Raw genomic sequence first — 19295 nt, 5'->3', positions numbered from 1 at the left:
GTAACATTATACATGCCTTTACTGTCAATCCTGATCAAATTAATATGTCCTTGCTGACTTAAAGTATTAATTACTTTCAAAAAAATGGCAGGGCCATTTTTCTTTAGAAAATATAGAAAGTATTATATTAAATGATATATTATTAACATAAGGATATTGGCCATTGGCTACTCTGCTCTTTATATATTAGATAATCACTCTCTGCCTTGATTAAACTAGCAGATACATAGTAATGGAGGAGGAGTATGATATGAGTAAGTAGTAATTTTGGATTACTGAATCATTAAATCATTAGCCCCATCATCAGACTGTTAACCCTATAACGGTTATGTATTACCTACTTACTGCTAATAGTTACATACCAGCCCAGACATAAAAAGGATAAACTACTGTTATGGTTTTTAAATTTTATTTTTATTTTATTTTATTTTTTTGGGGGGCCACTAGAAACTATCTTTCTATGGAAAAAAATATTTAATATTTTATTAAAAGTTCTATATTTGTGTTCCATGGAAAGATGACAGTGTATGGGTTTGGAATGACTTGTGAGGGTGAGTTAAAAATGACACAATTTTCATTCTTGGGCAAATTGTTTCTTTAATTATAGTTTTGGTTGTGGATGCCATCTGGAAACTAGGCTATTGCTCCTGAATACAGATTTTTCTGAATAAGTATATAGAGAATTTATTATTATTATTATTATTATTATTATTATTGTGAGATGGACACAACAGGCAAATGTATAGTTTTTAAGCAGACTTTAAGCAGAAGTAGAATATTTTTTTTTCCCTTTTTCTCACGACACTCCGCATTAGAATAACTCACTTAAGCACATCTTTTCTAAAGGAGATTCCTTAGGGTAAAATAAACTGTCATAGATTTCTGAAGCTGAAGCCAAACAAAGCAGTTTTCAAGCTCAGTAATTTAGCTTTCAGCAGTCATGTTGGTAGAATACTGCTGGATCAGCTTTGTAAATTGAGCCATGAGCTAACAAATAAATTCAATGTGAATGCGTCAGAGACAGACTGAATTGGTTGGTTAGAAGATCCATTGGTTGGTGTTTTGTGCCTGCTTGGCTCTGCTATTAAAGGGAATGAATGAAAAATTTGATGTTTATCTGCTTACCTCCAGCACATCCAATATGTAGGTGACTTTGTTACTTCAGTAGAACACGAATGATGATTTTTTAACTCCAACCGTTGCTGTCTGTCAGACTTAGACATCACTGCCGTTGTCAGAGCACGTTCAGATCTCACTAACCGAGTGCTGAATGCAGTTGGACATAGTGGTGTATTAGAGGTAAAAAATGATATAAATACTGTTCGGTTTCTTGCACCAATGGATCGTTTCGTGTCTTAGGACATCAGTGTGTCGTCACGCGCTGCAGGGTTTAATTTGGATTTGTCTATGCAAGTCTTTTCGACTCTTATTGATTGTGTTCCCATTCACTCGCATTATAAGACTGACAGATGGCAACGGTTTGAGTTAAAAATCATCATTTGTGTTCTACTGAAGAAACAAAGTCACCTACATCTTGGATGCCCTGGGGGTAAGCAGATAAACATCAAATTTTCATTTTTGGGTGAACTACCCCTTTAAGGTTTGTTGGAGTCGTACTGTCATATTTATAAATTTTTTAAGTGGCTGCCATCAATTTGAGTGTTGGGTGATAGAAATTTGGTTTGAATATACTGAGGTTTTGGTTTGACATTCCCTCAGTCATATATGGGACTGAAATATCATGAACATCTTTCATTGTTTCAGCACATCTTCAGTAATGCTGAATTTTGGTGAGCTGTGCCAACATCCACCAATCCCCCCCCTCTGGATCACCATGGTGATGGCACCCTGCGCTCTTGTAACCAAACATGTTATTCATTCCCAGGCCCTGGCCGTGGCCCGGTTCCCGGTTTTAGGAGAGCTTTCTCATGAGATGGGAGCACAAACAGGCACATGGCGATCCAAGCAGTTTAATCACCACGACTATTAGGCCACAGTCTTAAAATGGTCTGGCTGTGAGAACGGTCCACCCCATCTACCAGTGGTCTCGTTTCCTCTTTCGTCTATTGCATTAAAGTTCTTTTGTTCAACTTCATCTTTCTCCTCTCTTTAGGGTGGGGTATGTTCTCAAACACTTGGTTTAAAGCTTTTATGTAATTATTAGGGCTCATCGTTATGTCTGCTGTGCGTAGAAAGCATAGTTGTTTTTTAATGGTTTATTTGTCGGAGCTGTCCTGGATATTGCACCTGGACTGCTGTTGTCCAGTCAAACAAGTGCAAGTGCTATATATCTAAATGAAGAAAGCTCAAATTGCCCAAACAAACGCATATATTTCATTAGCATTTTCAATCACAAATAAAATATATACATTAATGTTCAAAAGTTTGGGGCAGTACAATTTTTTTTTTTAAATGTTTTTGTCTCGTATGCTCACCAAGGCTGCATTTATTTGATCAAAAATACATTAAAAACTATAATATTATGAAATATTATTACAATATTTTTCTATTTTTAATATTTAATTTATTCCTGTGATGGCAAAGCTGAATTTTCAGCATCATGACTCATAAACCATTAGTATATGCTAATTGTGCTCAAGAAATCATCAATGTTGAAAACAGTTTGCTGCGTAATATTTTTGTGGAAACAACAGTAAAATTGTTATTTCAGGATTCTTATATGAATAGAAAGTTTAAAAGAACAGCACTTATTTAAAATAGAAATCTTTGTTGTGTTATAAATGTATTTACTCTTACTTTTGATCAGTTTAATGTGCTCTTGTAGAATAAATGTATTATTTTTTCAAAAACAAAAATCTTGCCCAAGCTTTTTTTTTTTTATCGTGAAGCTAAGTTTATAATGGTATCATAAATTTAGTTCAAATCATTATTTACATTACATTTTTTATTTTATTTACATCAGTATTTTTCCTCTTCAATTCTCCACTTATAATTCTGACCTGTAATGAGCAACAGAAACTTTCTCATGGCCTTGAATGGAAAATAGGACATTAGGTCTTCCTCTGTCTTCACATTTTTCTATACTGGACAGTATTCCAGATGGTCCTGTCTGCTATTATCTTTAGGTGGAGTGTGTGTGTGTTTTGTGTGTGGAGAGGGGACACAGACACACATGGATATCCAGCCACGCTTAATTTGTCTTGATCAAAGGTACAGCTAGTGCAAAAATCTGAGATCCTAGCCGCGATCACTTTTCGACTTTTCTTGCACTATAAACAACCTTTAGTATGACTTCATGTCGCAAATGATCTTAATGACGCAATTTTCCTGCAGGACATGTTATGCTATGTCTGGTACAAATGCATGAGTCAAAGATCTCATTTGTGTGGCGGTGGCAAGTTCAACCACAAAGTACCTTGCCTGTGTGTGTCAGCCCGTGAACAAATACTAGTGTAATTACTAGTTTTGTCGAGCAGTATTGACCTGATTTCTCTCTTTTCTTTTCCAGTCAAGTGCTTCTCGGAGACAACAGCGCATGATAAAGAACAGAGAGTCTGCCTCTCTCTCCCGGAAGAAGAAAAAGGAGTATTTGCTGACGCTGGAGGCCCGTCTGAAGGTGGCGCTTTCAGAGAACGAGAAGCTGAAGAATGAAAACGGCACATTGAAAAGACAAGTGGAAGGCCTTATGAGTGAGGTGGGTGTCCATACTATCTACACTGTCATTCAAAAATTTGAGTTGTTTAAGATTTTTAAAATGTTTTGAAAAAAGTCCAACTTAAGGAAGTACTGTAGATGTGTTGTGTGTGTGTGTTTAATAGAGCTTTTCAGGTTGATTTTATTTATTTATTTATTTATTTATTTATTTTTAAATTGAAATGGGGTGAACTGTTGCTCTAAGATATGTTAATACCTTATCATTACTCATCTCTTAAGAACTCCGTGCTGAAAGCAACAGCTCCAAAACGGAGAGCTGTGTGTCTTATGGCGGTCCTGGTCTTCTTGGTCTTCAACTTGGGTTCAATGAGGTAAATAACTTTAAATGAATCAGTATTTTAATTTGTCACAGATTATACTATTGCACTTTGAGTTTGGTAAATGAATGGATCTGTGTCGCATGAAATTTGTAGATGGAAGTACTTGGTAGCACAAGGAGAAATTGGTGGTCCCATTGGAAGATTCCCATATGCAGTTCCTCTGAAGGAACCAGTAGGAATGTGTTATGTAAAGGTTTTTAATATCCTGACATGTTTTGTTTCCTTTTGTGTCCCACCCAGTCTGCTTGGAGGAGACAGAGGGTCTACGTTTCCTGCTGCCCCTGGGTTCAATGGCAGACACCTGCTGGGCTTTTCCCCAGAGTCAGAGAAAAACTTTGATTCAGACAAGCCTCAGACTGATACATTTAACCCTGTGAACAGGTAATACTATTCTGTAGTCTTTTACATCTGCATGAACACCTAGTCATGTTCAGTCTTCTATGTGGGACTCTTACTTGCCAAAGGTTGCAAAGTCCATTTTTGCTTTAGAAAACACGTCAGCACAGGTGTTGAGTGACTGACCAAATGTCTGTGTAAGAGAACAAGGCTTTGTTCTTACATCTGCCCCACACACAAATTTTCATACTGAAACTGGGCAGCTAGCTAAGTTCTATCTAACCAGGATGATGTTTTGAAAGGCAAAACTGCTTTCTTATGTCCAAAAAATTGCTTCAAAAACATGAAACTCGGAGGACTTCAAATACCCCATATGAAAAGACATGAAGACTTGATTGAGAGAAAACAGAGACAGGTTTTCAAAGTAAAGACATTCATCAAGCAGGTCTAGTCAATTTTGTGTTACTTCACTCCTAGGGGTCATGTTTCAAACTTTCTGGGGCCTGAGTTAGTCAAGATCACCAGCTTTAGCAAGACTGAGGTTTTTTTTTTTTTTTGGCCAAAACAGGTGGTGTTCCACAAGGCTTGATTTTTAGGTCCGTTTTTATTTCTATGCCTCCTCCTTTAATCTCTGGTGTTTCCATTTATGCTGTTTTTTCCACTAACAACCATTCTTACTCTGGAGTCTGGACTAAAGTTTACTTATCAAGCTTAAACTGTATTAGATTCTTTGAAAGGCATCATAGGGTTGGATTGTTTGATCCGAGTAGTTTTTTGGCTATCCGGGGAGCGAAGCAGGAAATGAAATTATGTAATTTAGCGCTGTAGAATGAATGAAAGGAAATAGACTGAGATCCAGATGTTGATTTTCTATAGGGGGTTCATTGACCCCTGCAAGAATTTAAAAATCTCCTGTGAAATCTCCAGTTTATAGAATATTTCCATAGATCTCATAGCTCCTGCTCCTGTATTTGACATTTCTATTCTCAACTTTCTGCCTGCTTCCCATTCTGAGTTTGGATCTGTCCAGAGATTGCATTTCTAATAATCCAGGATTTTTCCTATATAAAGCATTTTTATTGTTGAGTGTTGAACATATTAAGAACAGTTTAGTCTGCTGTCTTTAATTTATTTATTTCTTAAGCCCACAGTAATCTAGACTTCCCACTCACTATTGCTTTTGTGAGATGAGCATTTTAACATTTTCTATGTCAGCAAAGATTGTGAAACAGAGATCCAACTTCCCAGAGCTTCACTGTCACTCATCCCCAGCCAGAAGTGTTTGACATGTCGTTTCAGAGGCCACATGTTTTCCTGGTTTTCTGACGCTATTGTGTTAAGCTGTAATTGTCTACATCCGTTTCTTGCATGGAGATGGTTTAGGATTTTGTCGTTCATGATGTCGTTCTTTATTTTAAGTACTGTTTCACTGTACCTGTGCTAAACATGAACTTGGCATTAGTTGTTGGCAGTGTTTATTTATAGCTTTTAGAGATGCTGTCTTTTTCCATTGACAAGATAAGAAAGAACCTTCTTGGCTTGCACAGTTGCACATGGTATTCTTTCAGATGTTAAGCCAGTACCAAGAGATGATTAAAACAAGAGCCTTTAAAATTCCGTACATTGTTTTGGAATTACAACATTCTGATAAAGCCTCTAAACCCCTTCTCCATTCTTTCCTTGTTACACTTACTTGTCTTTAATATTTATTTTTCTCTGTTTCTCATAGGTTAGAGGATGTGGAATCAGAGCAGAAGGCTCTGATGGTAGTCAAGGATCCTCTATATTTCAGAACTCCACCCCCCTGCCAGCCACCCGTCAACAGGACCAAGTGCATGAAGTCAGTATTGAGCTTGTTTTAACATCACTGTTGATATTACCCCATCCCCTTTGTTATTCAAATGCTGATTTATTATACATTTAATAGTGTTAGTAGTATCTGGCAGTTCGAGCCAATTCTCTTAAAATTTTGTTTATAGAGCATCTGGTCCGCAATGCCCCAAATTTGCCCGTCTGATCTGATCTGAACTGAGAAGGAATTTTTATTACAATAGCCCTAAACCATAGCTCTGTTATGACAGTAAAAGATAATTGTAGCAATCTTCTGATCAATACTCCGACAGCTGTTAGATCAGCTTTTTTAAAAGGATAGTTCCGCTCCTTGATTATGAGGTTGAGCCATATTTAAATCTGTTGTAAAATACTCTATAAACACATACCTGTGACTTCATTACATCAACATTACTGCAGCAACGCTTTAAATTATTTGTTATTAATAAATGATTAATTTTTTTGGCTGTGTGTTTATATGTGGTAATCATTTTAAAAAGCAATTTAAAAAATGAAAAAGCATTTTTCCATAAACCCATGGTTTACAGTGATTTTAAAGCCCCGATATACTTTAAGCGAAATCAAAGAACGATCTGGTGTGATGTCAGTTTGAACAAAATCTGATCATTTGATGTTCATTTTGGTAAACGCCTTCGAACTACTATTGGTCTGTGGTGATTACACAATAGGTAGATGTGGCTTTGACGTGAAAATCTTCTCTGGTTCATTTCTTCTATCCATACTGTCGAGGTCAGACCCCCATGAATAAAAACATGAATACAGTCGCTTTATAGAAGAAATTAAATTTTTAAATAGAATTGAAAGAGACTGACACTTTTTCATGTTTAATGCTGTAAAGTTGCTTGATTGTAAACAGTCTATTGTATAAAGTGGTATATAAATAAATGTGACTGGAGTGCCGAATTGCAGAGCTTGTGCAAACATCCACATCGCTATGAACAGATGCTTTCTTAACTACTGTTTTCACACCGCTGTTGTTTATTTTGTTATTAAAAAGGAAAGCGTGCAGCACATTTACATATCCTTCTAAATGCCACTCTCAGCAATGTGGCTAACACCACTGGCCATGTATTTTGAACGTCTTTTTATCCCTAAGCGAAAAAAAATGAAAATTAACTTTGCTGTGAGTATATGGGGACCTTTAGAACAGCTAATGTGTCTAAAATTACTGTAAACCATGGGTTCTTGGGACTTATTGCTTTAATAAGTAATTTTTTTACTCTTCTCTATATACTCTGTTTAAATGTCATGTAGTTTGGTTGCAATTTCAAATTCTATGTCCAGCCATTCATCAAATTCCACAAAGATACATTCTTGTTGACCAACTTTTTTTTTATTTATTTTTTTTAATGCTAAACCACTCTGTTCTGAATGATGTCATTTTTCATTTTACCACCTGATATATTATAAAATTGAAATGATGTTTCTGCTCTGCATAACCATAGGATAGCACATGAGCTGAGAGGCTGGGTACATCGTCATGAGGTTGAGCGGACCAAAACCCGCCGCATGAGCAACACTCAAAACAGAGGCAGAACCATCCCGGTATGACCTAACAACATTTTCCTTTAAGTCTCAATTGTCTTTCTAAATTTATTTTATTCTTTATTTTTTGCTTTCTTTCTGACATTGTGGAAAATCAATCCTAAAGACTGGATTTGAATTGGATCAGATTTGTGTGAACAAAGCCAGAGAGAGACACCACCTAAAGATCTTGACATTGTCCAGTTGTAGTGTTTGAATAGCCTTGTTTTTTTCTCTTTGACCTTAAGCATGACATCTGTATCAGTACAACCCAAGTGCAGACTCTTTGTTGCATACCTCCAACCTGGATACAGGCAGCTGAGAACCACCAGGATATAACACTGTTTATTTTCTTTAAATAGATCTTTCTAAATGTTTACCTTAGGGATGAGACCCCTTTCTTTGCTCGCTCTCCTTTCACACTGCTTGTCTCTTTCATTCCTTTTTAACCCACTCTTAGTATAATCCAGTAGTCTTGGGAAAGTAAACAGCCCCCTAGCCCAGTCTGCTCAGTCAATCTGACTTCTCTTTCTGACTAATTTCCTTTTTTTTTCTTTACAGTCTCTGCCACACTAAGTCTGATTCTCTTGAAAAAACACTGTCAGTAGCTTTGCTTGATTTGAATGTGTGTAAAAAAAAAAACCAAAAAAAAAAAACCTTGCTGTTCTGTTTAAGCCCTAAAAGCCCTATATAGAGTAGTTAATTCATATTTTCCCACAATGGTGAGAAAATATTAATCAATTAATCTTATTTAATGCTTGTCTGTTTCAAGTCTTGAAATGCATACACACATTTAACATTTACCTTATTTGATAGCCAACATATTGACTCCTGAAATGGTTATACCACAGCCACAAATCAATGATAAAAGTTCAGAGATTAGCCACATGGATCAGGATGGTGTAGCCTAATGGTTTTAAGAATAGGTCTGGAAACTAAAAAGTTTATTGTTTCAAATAATCCTTAATCTATCACTGTTGTGCTTTTGAGCAAGATGCTTAAACACATTGTTAATCCAGATGGACTGTTTCTGTAAATGATCATGACTGTATTATGTGGCATAACATCGCATAAATGTTCAAAAAACATATTTTACCATCTTTGGTAGCAGATTCTTAACTGAAAGCTGTATTGAAATAATTTTACATAAATAGTCCTGTGACTAAAAAATGCTTCACAAATTCGTAGTTCCAGAAACCTTCCCTTGAGCCTTGTTTAGGTTTAGTGTGAAGCTGTACGGTTTACGCTACGTACAGGCAGAATTAATCAGACTGTTGCTTTAGTTCCTTATCATTTATTTTTTCAGAAAACTAATAGTGAGAGCAGTTGGATGGACAGCTTGTTATGATTTTGAGAAGCATAGTGTGCAGCAAGTTGATTGTTTGAAAGGCTGTACTGTGTTCGAAGTGTCTGTTGGGAAACTGCCCTGACAGACACAAACACACATATATTCACTGATAGCCATTTTCCATTAATAGGTTCCCATCACCCAATCTGAAACTCTTCCATGCGTTTCCACTACATTAAAGGCCTTCTGGGCCAGAAAAAATGTGTCCTGTACCAAAACCCTGGTGGTCTTAAACAGGAACCGCTAATGCCAGGGAAGTAATGTCTTCACCAACAACGACAACTCAGTTTTTTCTCATTTTAATCACAAAGCTGTTTACTCCGGTACTGCCAGTTTACATAATGTTTGCTTTCCATCACCAAGACTGAGCCACTAAGTAAATACTGTCGTCATGCAGGGTGCTGAGAGGTTGGGTGATTGGATATAGATTGGTATACTGACGGATGGCTATTTCCCAGACTCTGTGTCCTGTCAACACAGAGCACAGAACTAAACAAAGTGTGAGAGAGATGCACTTTATCAGCCTAACACTCGATGACAGGAGCTGAAGTATAGAGATATTAAAGGTGCCCTAGAACTTCTCTTTAAAAGATGTTATATAAGTCTAAGGCGTCCCCTGAATGTGTCTGAAGTTTCAGCTCAAAATACCCCATAGATTTTTTTTATTACATTTTTTTAACTGCCTATTTTAGGGCATCATTAACTATGCACAGATATATAGGTTGCGGCCCCTTTAATTCTCGTGCTCCCCCGCCCCCGGAGCAAGTGTTTAAAAATTAAAATAGCGATGGCTCTTGTCTCTGTGAATACAGTAGTAAACGATGGTAACTTTAACCACATTTAACAGTACATTAGCAAAATGCTAACGAAACATTTAGAAAGACAATTTACAAATATCACTAAAAATATCATGTAATCATGGATCATGTCAGTTATTATTGCTCCATCTGCCATTTGGTAAAAGGAAGTGACATTTTTCTGTTCATTGTCCAACAGAAAGCAGATAAACAGGCTGAGGTACCACAGATAATGACACAGATCCAGTACACGGATTCAACCGAAAAGTAAGTTTCACTAGATGGGTGGGGTGCGTCATTGTTTGGGCCTAACAGCATATCATTTAGTCCCTGTCATCATGGTCTGTGTAGTGTTTTATCAGTGCTATACAGGGTTTTTAAAGGGCTTGCTAATGCAAGCAAACTTTTATTTGTAGTGTAAACTTATGTTGTAATGTTCACTAATGTTCATTCTGAGAAATGGTCTAAGGACAATTAGAATTTGTGTTACAAAGACAACTGAAGTTTGAAGCCCAATTCATGATCTGCCAAAGTAGGTGGTAGATTTGGCAGTAATCTGGAGTGTGTAGAGGTGTGGAAATCTGCCCCGATTATTATTATATTTTTTTTAAAGATAATTTTTCCGAAGCTGTCATCCAGTAGTACTGCTTGAGGGTAATTTTTTTGACTATGCCATATATTGATTTTTTTTTTTTTTTTTTTTTTTTTTTTCTTTTCTTTTCACAATCATCGGTACATGTTATTCCATTATTTGTTCATAATCTTTCATGAAATTATAGTACCTCTGTAATAACTTTCCTTTTCAGTGTAATGTTAAGGTTGATGTTAAACAACAGCCAAACTGCTATATAAGTATCATTTTAGGTTATTCTTGCAGGCCATTCAGCCTTTAATATAATTTTTTTCTAATAGTTAACCAAGTAATTATGAGATGGTCTCAAGGGTGAAATTGACTCTTAGCTGTCATGTCCCAATCAAAAAGCCACCTCACAAGTGGGTGCTGGTGTGTTTTTAAGAGGGGAGTAGACCTCCACAAAACACTGCAAGCTCCATTTTGAAACCATTATCAATTCCAGATGTATAAAATCAAGTCACATTCTGTTTCACTTGGAAATATGTTACATTACAGTACCGTGTGATATGAATTTCTGTTGACTTAAAATCTATCCTGGATTATTGAGGGGGGAGCAGTAAAAAAAAAAAATCTCTTGACTATTTTTACACCTTACAGATGTATCTGCCTACATACCCGTTTTTTTGTTTGTTTGTTTTTTTGTTTTTTGTTTTGTGTTTTTTGGGTGGATCACTTGTTCTCCCTCAGGGTAAATCATATTTTTGACTGCTATAGTTTGGCTGACCTCAGCAGTGCATTGGGCCAGAAATCAGCATGGCTGACATTCCATTGCATCACACTGACAACAGGGGAAAGGCCACATTCACATAGGAAAGAAAGTGTTTTATCAAGAGATTTGAGAGAACTGTTATTAGACTTTTCACTTGCTCATAGTTACATATTATATTTATTATAACATATGCAGCAAAGTAAACCAGATATAGCTAGAACTTTTTGAAATTAAATTATCAGTATATAAGTAATTCACTATGCAGTACAAGTCAAAGATTTTACCTGCAGTAAACATTATAACAAGCACATGCAGTACTTATCCTTGGTAAAATGTAAAACGGTGTTTGAAGTGTTTGTATCTTGTATGTAGGATTCCCAGCAGCGAGCTGCAGGTGTACTATGCCCCACGCCGCACCTACAATGACTTCTTTGATGAACTCAACAGAAGAGGGGACACATTCTACGTGATCTCTTTCCGCCGGGTAAGCTGACCTATCTGCTTTCTATCAGACTGTGGCCACACATGAACATGGTTAATTGGTTTTAGAGCCCACACAGCATCATAAAGGGACACTTGAGATGGTTCCACCACAATAGAGCACATGACCTGTCAGAGAATCTTCTAGCATGTTAAATCTTGGGAGGTCTCCTGTTTTTTTCACTTTGTAAACTATCGTTCTTGTTTGAAATAAAACACACAGTGGTTCTTGTAATGACAGCTATTTTTTAAAGATATACAAACCAGTCAGATAAATGTTTTTTTTTTTTTTTTTTTTTTTTTAATTAAATTAAATTAAATTAGATTATATTGCACTAATTATGTTGTACAAAATTTCAAAAGTTTTGGGTCAATAAGATTTTAAGAAATTAATACTTTTATTCAGCAAGGATGCATTAAATTGATCAAAAGAGATAGTAAGGACATTGATAATGTTACACAAGATTTGTATTTCTATAAAATGCTTTCTATACATCAAAGAATCCTGAAAAAAAAAATCCACAAAAATATTAAGTAGCACAACTGTTTAACTTTGTTTAATAACATTGATGATAATAATAAGTGTTTCTTGAGCAGCAAATCAGCTTATTAGAATGATTTCTGAAGGTTCATGTGATAGTGAAGACTGGAGTAATGATGCTGAAAATTCAGCTTTGCCATCACTGGAATAAATTACTTTTTAAATATTACAATATTACAATTTTAAATTGTAATATTTCACAATATTACTGTTTTTGCTGTATTTTGTTCAAATGAATACAGTCTTAATTCTCTTTTAAAAACTTAAAAAAAAAAAAAAAAAATTAAATCTTTCTGACTCCAAACCTTTGAACGGTATTTTAGTTTCAGTATAAAATGCTTCTATCTGCCTATGACGACAGTTACAAGCTATACTCAAATCAATACCATCAAAGTTTAAAGTATTATTTGTCAAAGTATTGCAGCTGTGTTATGAATTTGACTCTGAACTGGGCTGCGAATGTGCCTTTCCTACTACATTTAGCAATAAATTGTAACTACCATCCATCTCAGTCTGGCATCTCCAGGGCATTTATGATTCAGTGGCATACACTGAATCCCCTCAGATTTGATGTCAGATGACCTGCACCACAGAACAGTAACTCATTGGATTTGCCAAGTTTGTGAGATTCATGGTATAGAATCATCAGAATCTATTTAAGAGATTGTTGTTTGTTCCTCTATTGTTCGAGGCTGTTTGAATCAACTAAACAAGACTGTTTCTTTTGTGTGGTCTTTGTAACAGACAATATACACAATTTTTTGTAAGCGAACAAATATTTTTTTGCTGATACTTTTACCTTTGTAATAGGCGAAAAGTTTGAATCTGCTAAGAGTTATTCAAATGAGTCTCATTTGAATAACTTTTTTGTACACGTTCATGATCTCAAGCTGGGTGTAAGTTATTCAGAGTCAGGCTGCATTTGTAGTAATCTGCATAAAAAAATTTTTGTGTTTGTCTAATTGCACGTCATCTTTGATCAGTTAGTTTTTTTTTTAATCCTTGTATGTTTAGTTTTTTCCATACACTCAGTACCTGCTTTTGATTATTCACTCGGAAGATTTGAATAATGTTGGCTGACATATTTGAAAAAAGTGTTCTTAAATATGTTTTGTTACGAAGGGAACGACATACCCACGTTGGCTCAAAGGAAAAAGGCAAAATTAGCATAGCAAATATTTTACCAGTTTGCATGGGACGTGAGAGTAGATGGCTATCACATTTCATCCTGGTGACTTACTATTTTTTTTTTTAATGGCAAACAGGTCTTCATGTCTCTTTTTTTTTTTTTTTTTTGAAACTAAAACAAAGAAATGACTCATCATGTCAGTGACTCATAATTAGAAAAAAAAGATGTTTTTGTGGATGCTGCGCCCTGTTCTGCCAGTTCTTTTTTCAATCTTTTTTTTTTTTTTTAACTTTTAAAGACTTAAAAATCAAAGTTGTCATTGTTTTTGGTGTTCATTCAGTCCTAAAAATCAGCCTCATCATAGGTGAGTTGAGCCAGAAGATGTTTGACTGGTTTAGTCATAATCAGTCACTGCCCTGTTTTCTATGTTTCAGTATGTCTCTTGGTTTGTTCACTCTTTTGGGAAGTCAGACTTAAAAAAATATTGACTCAGCTCCTCCAAAACATCCTCAGATGCTGACCTCAATTTATGAATGTAAAGCGGTCAATGCAATTCTGTCCGTCTAAGATTCTAACGTGTGACCTTTTTGTTTAATAGTAGACAGATAATCAGTGAAAAATTGAGATTTTAAAGGGGTTTGTGGACAACCTCAAGAGGGTTATTTATGGTTTATCACAAAACAACTAAAATTATGAAGGGGAAATTTGGATAGTTCATCCAAAAATGAAAATTGTCACCTACCTTTTTAAATATAAAAGGAAAATAATAATAATGAGTTCAAATAACATGGGTGAGTAAATGAAACTTTTCCAACTATTTTTGGGTGAACTAGTCTTAAGTTGAGTTCAACCACTCAACAGCCCTAATTACAGCATTTTAAGTCTCACAGCCATGAGTCCCTGGGCTATTGCTAAACAACACATGTTGCCTTTTAGCTTGTTAGATCAGCCCTTTTCTGATTTGTTTTCAAGAATGTGAAGCTTAGAATGGAGACAATCCATTTAAATAAAGGATGAAAGTAGTTGTTAATTGTTTCAGAAATGAGAGAAAAATCACAAACTTTATTAGTTTTTGTTTGTGGCTTTATTATGTTTCCTTGGTTTCTGGGCATGTGTCTCTGAGAATTTGCTTGTCCTATTTATTTTTGCTTCTCTGGACTGTGTTTGCAACTAAATAGTCTGATCTCCCAGAGTTGCACTTAAAAACGTTTAGACTGCACTAGGGATGATTCTATTGTCATTCTCATGTAAGCCAATCATAATATCCTCAGCTTGCAGCTCCCTCTGAGCCTGTCACACTTTAGAGTTGACGAGAAGTTCATGCCTATCTGATGAGATGGGTATAGCTCATACCATTCTCCACAATCACTTGCCCTTTCATTCTTTATGTCTCTCTACTTTTCCTAACCTTTCTCCTCATTGGCACTAATCATGGCAGCTATTGAATCAGAGGATCGCACACACAGGTTTCGGAGATGTTCCAGGACACCTGCTGGAGTACACAAAGGGAGAACTTGGCCACCGCTCTTCCTAAAAGACCACATTGTTATAATCTAGTTTAGAGAACCACAGTGGGTTGGGGAAGAGGGGAAAAAATGCCAGAATAAGGTGTAACACAAATGTAATAATCTTTGAGAAATATTATGACATATTTGGTGTTTTGTGTCTCTTTTTAATCAGGAACAGAATTGAACATTAAATGGATATTTCACCCAAAAGTGAAAATTTTGTCTTGCTGTCATAAATTTCTTCCATTTAAAAAGGCAATGACAATGAATGGAGATTCAGCTAGACAATTGGAATCTATTGAAGAATAAAAGTAATGCAGATTTGCAATGAAATTAAATGAATAATTAAAGACAGGATTTTTATTTTTGGGTGATCTATTTGTGTCTCTTGTGAATTCCGTTTTCTGCAAAGCTTTACTACAGTGACAACAGATGGTATTAAGCACTAACACGTTCACTGAAATCTACATGATTCAAATCCATGAACCATTTCCCATCCATCACATAGACATGAGTGTTATTACATTCTCCAGGGCTTTCCTGTCCATATGGTTTCTGTCTTCAGCAGGTGTGTGTCCTGACAGAAAAATGTCTCCGAATGGTACATTGAGTTAGATTAATGTATACAAATTTATGACCTGATTATAGAATTGTTCTTTGACACTCTCTAGCGCTTCAAATTTTAACTTGATTGCACTGAAAGAAACTGGCTTCAGCAAATGTTATTTGTATAAACACTAACATTTGGGTAGTGTGTATATATGTATATCAGTATGATTTTCTTTTTAAAAGAATTTAATTACAAAAAAAATAGTTCTTTTGATTAAAAAGCATGCATAATGGTTTCCACAAAAACATAAAGCAGCAACTGTTTTCATCATTGGTAATAGTAAGAAATGTTTCTTGAGCATCAAACCAGCATGTTACAGTGATTTCTGAAGAATCATGTGATGCTGAAGACAGAAGTAATGACTGCTATAAATTGTGATATTAAAGAGTAGTAAATTGTAATAATGTTTCACAATATTAATGCATGAGCATAACATTTACTTTTAAAAAACATGAAAAAATCTTACACACCCTAAACTTTTAAACGGTAGTGTATACTGTTATCCAAGTGATACTGTATGATCAGGATATCAAGGTCTCCATCCTCAGACTGTTAAACTTTGACTGCGCTGAACAGTAAAAGTTATTCAGCAACCAGATTTATGCTTCAAACATCTTCAACAGTGACCAGAGCCATTTATGTCCTCACCAAAGTAATAAACTGTCTTCATGCATGTGTTTTTATGGCTGTTCTTCTTTTACTTACAGGATCACCTCCTTCTTCCTGCCACCAATCACAACAAAGGCAGCCGCCCCAAGATGTCTGTGATCCTGCCAGCTATGAATTACAATGGTAAGAGAAAAGAGTTGTGAATGATCTTGTTATCTAATGAATGGTCTGTGCGCACATGAATCTAATGCAGATTTTTGGTCCTTGTCTCACTGATTTTTAGCACAATGAGCACTGATTTTTAAGATGCTGTATCAAGTTATAAGTAGTTTATTAAAAACGTGTCTTGCAAGAAGTGCATTGTTCCATTCTCTTGCAAATGCCTAGGTGTTTTTGATTGCATGCAAAAAAAAGAAAAAGTCTTTGGACTGGAAAAATAGATGTTTGTTTGTATTTAAACACACATCCTACACTCAAAACCACCATAGCCCAGACTTGTCCTGCTCTTAGACCATTACTGTTTATGCCTTTGTGCTGATGAGAACACAGTCGGATCACTGTTCTTAAAACCAGTATGGTGTCTCCGCTCACAGCAGGCCTGTAGCCTCTGATTACAAAACTGCTGGATGAGAAGGTTCCACTCAGAGCCCTGACAGGGGACCAGTACACAAGAGCTCCCAGAGATAATAACATTTAACGAGCCAAGCAGGGGATTGATTAGACTTCTGGGATTGATTTAGTGTGTGTGTGTGTGTGTGTGTGTGTGTGTGTGTGTGTGTGTGTGTGTGTGTGTGTGTGTGTGTGTGTGTGTGTGTGTGTGTGTGAGGTGTATATATATTAAAAATAAGTTAAATGTATTGCATTTCATTTTATTTATATTATAGCATTTTAATATTTATATATTTATATAAAAAAATACATATATTATATTATATTATATTATATTATATTATTTTATATATTATATTATATTACAGGATCAGTTATTAATATTTCGTAGTTTCTCTTGTTTTTGCATGTTTTTGGCATGTTTGGCATATATCTTTGCCTTTTCACATGTCTATAACAGTTCCATATTCCCTTTATTATTGAATTTCTCTACTTTTATTCCTTGGCTGTGTTTATAGTATTAGATGAAATTATTCTGATACTGATCTCAGGGAAATGTAATATCCTGACCTTGCAGGTCTTTTTTGTGAAAGAGAGAATCATCTAAGTATAGTCATTTCTATCATGATTGTGTTAATACCTCATGTCTGAGTCCTTGGCAAACCTTTTAGTAGTTATCTCATAGTTGCTTGCTTGTGTCTCTGTGAGACACATTGACACATTGTGAGATGCACTTTTAACTAGTCGCAGACACCAGGACAAATTGCAAACCTGTTTGAAATCTTTTCGACTAGTCTTCAGGTGTGTGCACTGTCCCAGCAGTGAGCTAGAGAGCCACAAATGCTAAAATTGTGAGAAAGAAATAGAAAAAAATGCACTGGGAACCAGAGTTTTAAAAGATCTCTCCAAAAATGAGGGCGTTTTATCCAAGTTGTTTAATGACAAGAAGAATAAACATTCCTGTTGCTATGTGCGTGAGTTTGTATGAGAAAGTGATGTCTGGGAAGAGCATGATGTTGTAATTGACGCACATAGCCTGTGATTAGTTGTGCAGCTCAACAAAAAACAAGAAACCTGCCATATCTTAAAGATCATAGACTGGAATTGTTTATGTAACCTAAATCTAACTATTCCCTCTTGAGAAGACAGTTGAGCGTGGTGTATTCTCAATCAGTTTTTTTCTGGCTCCATTCTGTGTTGATTTAGAAATGCATGTTCAATGTTGGGTTCACAAGGTTTTTTTTTTTGGTTTTTTTTTAGTGAACCAGTTTTGGACAACTCTGAACAGAAGTTTAGTTTTGGAAATTGCCCCCAGCTGATTCTGTTCTGTTCTACATGTTCAAGATTGTGTTTGGGTCAGGGATGGAGGAAAAATCTTTCAGTTTTCAAGGTGGTTGATTTCTGTCTTGAAAACAACATGAATAACAAAACAATAGGTTTATTTTCTCGATCGATTTCAATTTCATGTTTGGTTTGGAGGCTGTTGCTGCAGTGCCTGGCAGAGTCAGTACATATATTATCTGTTTTCTTTCACTGGCTTCCCTGTGGGGAAGTGAGTCAGCATTATAATTGTTTGTGGATGTTGAAGGTGATGACCATCATAATATTCCCCTTTCTTTCTTTGTTTGTGCACTGCACATGTTTTCAAAGTCATATCAGTGAAAGGCATTGCTTTAGTCAAAAGCAAAAAAACTTTTGTCCAGTTCATAGACAGTTTATAGTGACAACAAAGTCTCATAAGCTCCACAAATTACAAAAAAAAAAAAAAAAAAATTACATCTTATGCATTATATTCCAAGTCTTTTGAAGCCATACTCTAGCTTTTTGTGCAGAAACATCTGAACATACATTTACTCATAATCTTTCCCTCCAGTGAACTGTTAAATCACAAATCACAGTTACTGGATCATTTAGTCAGTGAGTTGAATTCGGCAACCAAATCAGTGAACGATTCATTCTTTTGAGATGGTTCTTTTTATTAATGAACTGGTTCATCCACTTCACAAGTTAGGAGGATTAATTAATAACAAATCATAGTTCAACTCAATGACTCAATTAATATTTAGTCAAATTATTTGTTTTTGGGTGAATTATTCCTTTTTAGGCTGTAAATATTGACCATTTTTGGGATAAACCACTGCTGTTATATGGGAAAAGTGAGTTTGGCTGGAACCTCAAATGTTCACAACCACATTCTCATAAGGAATTTACCCTTGAGTCCACATGTTGCCTTAATCAGTATTTTAAATGGTGTTTGGAAAATCAGGCCTAGCCCCAAACATATCCAAAAAAGGGAATTCACCTAACTAAAAGCCTTCTGTTAGAATGTAAAATGACATTTCTGACATATTGGAAACTTTATATATAGGATGGAAAGATCATATTTTAATATGTGATGATATGTACAGCTCAGCAGTTCAGTGTCATTTTAGTGCTTGCAGTGAAATACAGTGAGATGACTGAGATGATTGCTATAACCCATCATCTGTGATGATTTCTGCAGCATTGCTGAGGTTTCTTTAAAAAAGCACCTGTGAAAATACACATTCTGTGAGATTTTTAGACTTTATTCTATAACATTATGGTAGTATTAGAGATGGATGGGAATATTTTGG

At 35.5% G+C, this 19295-nt stretch overlaps 1 protein-coding gene across 1 annotated transcript in view; it reads left to right on the top strand.

The window, feature by feature from the left end:
• atf6 (activating transcription factor 6) overlaps positions 1-19295 on the top strand; it is a 41017-nt gene that overhangs the window by 16156 nt on the left and 5566 nt on the right. Inside the window, exons 8-15 of the mRNA XM_067384054.1 lie at positions 3470-3655; positions 3895-3986; positions 4236-4376; positions 6061-6171; positions 7628-7727; positions 10051-10118; positions 11567-11678; positions 16170-16254. Of these exons, the coding sequence (XP_067240155.1) occupies positions 3470-3655; positions 3895-3986; positions 4236-4376; positions 6061-6171; positions 7628-7727; positions 10051-10118; positions 11567-11678; positions 16170-16254 (895 nt within the window). The remainder of the gene's footprint in view (positions 1-3469; positions 3656-3894; positions 3987-4235; positions 4377-6060; positions 6172-7627; positions 7728-10050; positions 10119-11566; positions 11679-16169; positions 16255-19295) is intronic.

This window comes from Chanodichthys erythropterus, chromosome 4, assembly GCF_024489055.1.
Source record: "Chanodichthys erythropterus isolate Z2021 chromosome 4, ASM2448905v1, whole genome shotgun sequence".
In the NCBI taxonomy this organism is placed as follows: Eukaryota; Metazoa; Chordata; class Actinopteri; order Cypriniformes; family Xenocyprididae; genus Chanodichthys; species Chanodichthys erythropterus.
This window is presented reverse-complemented; position numbering and strand designations above follow the sequence as displayed.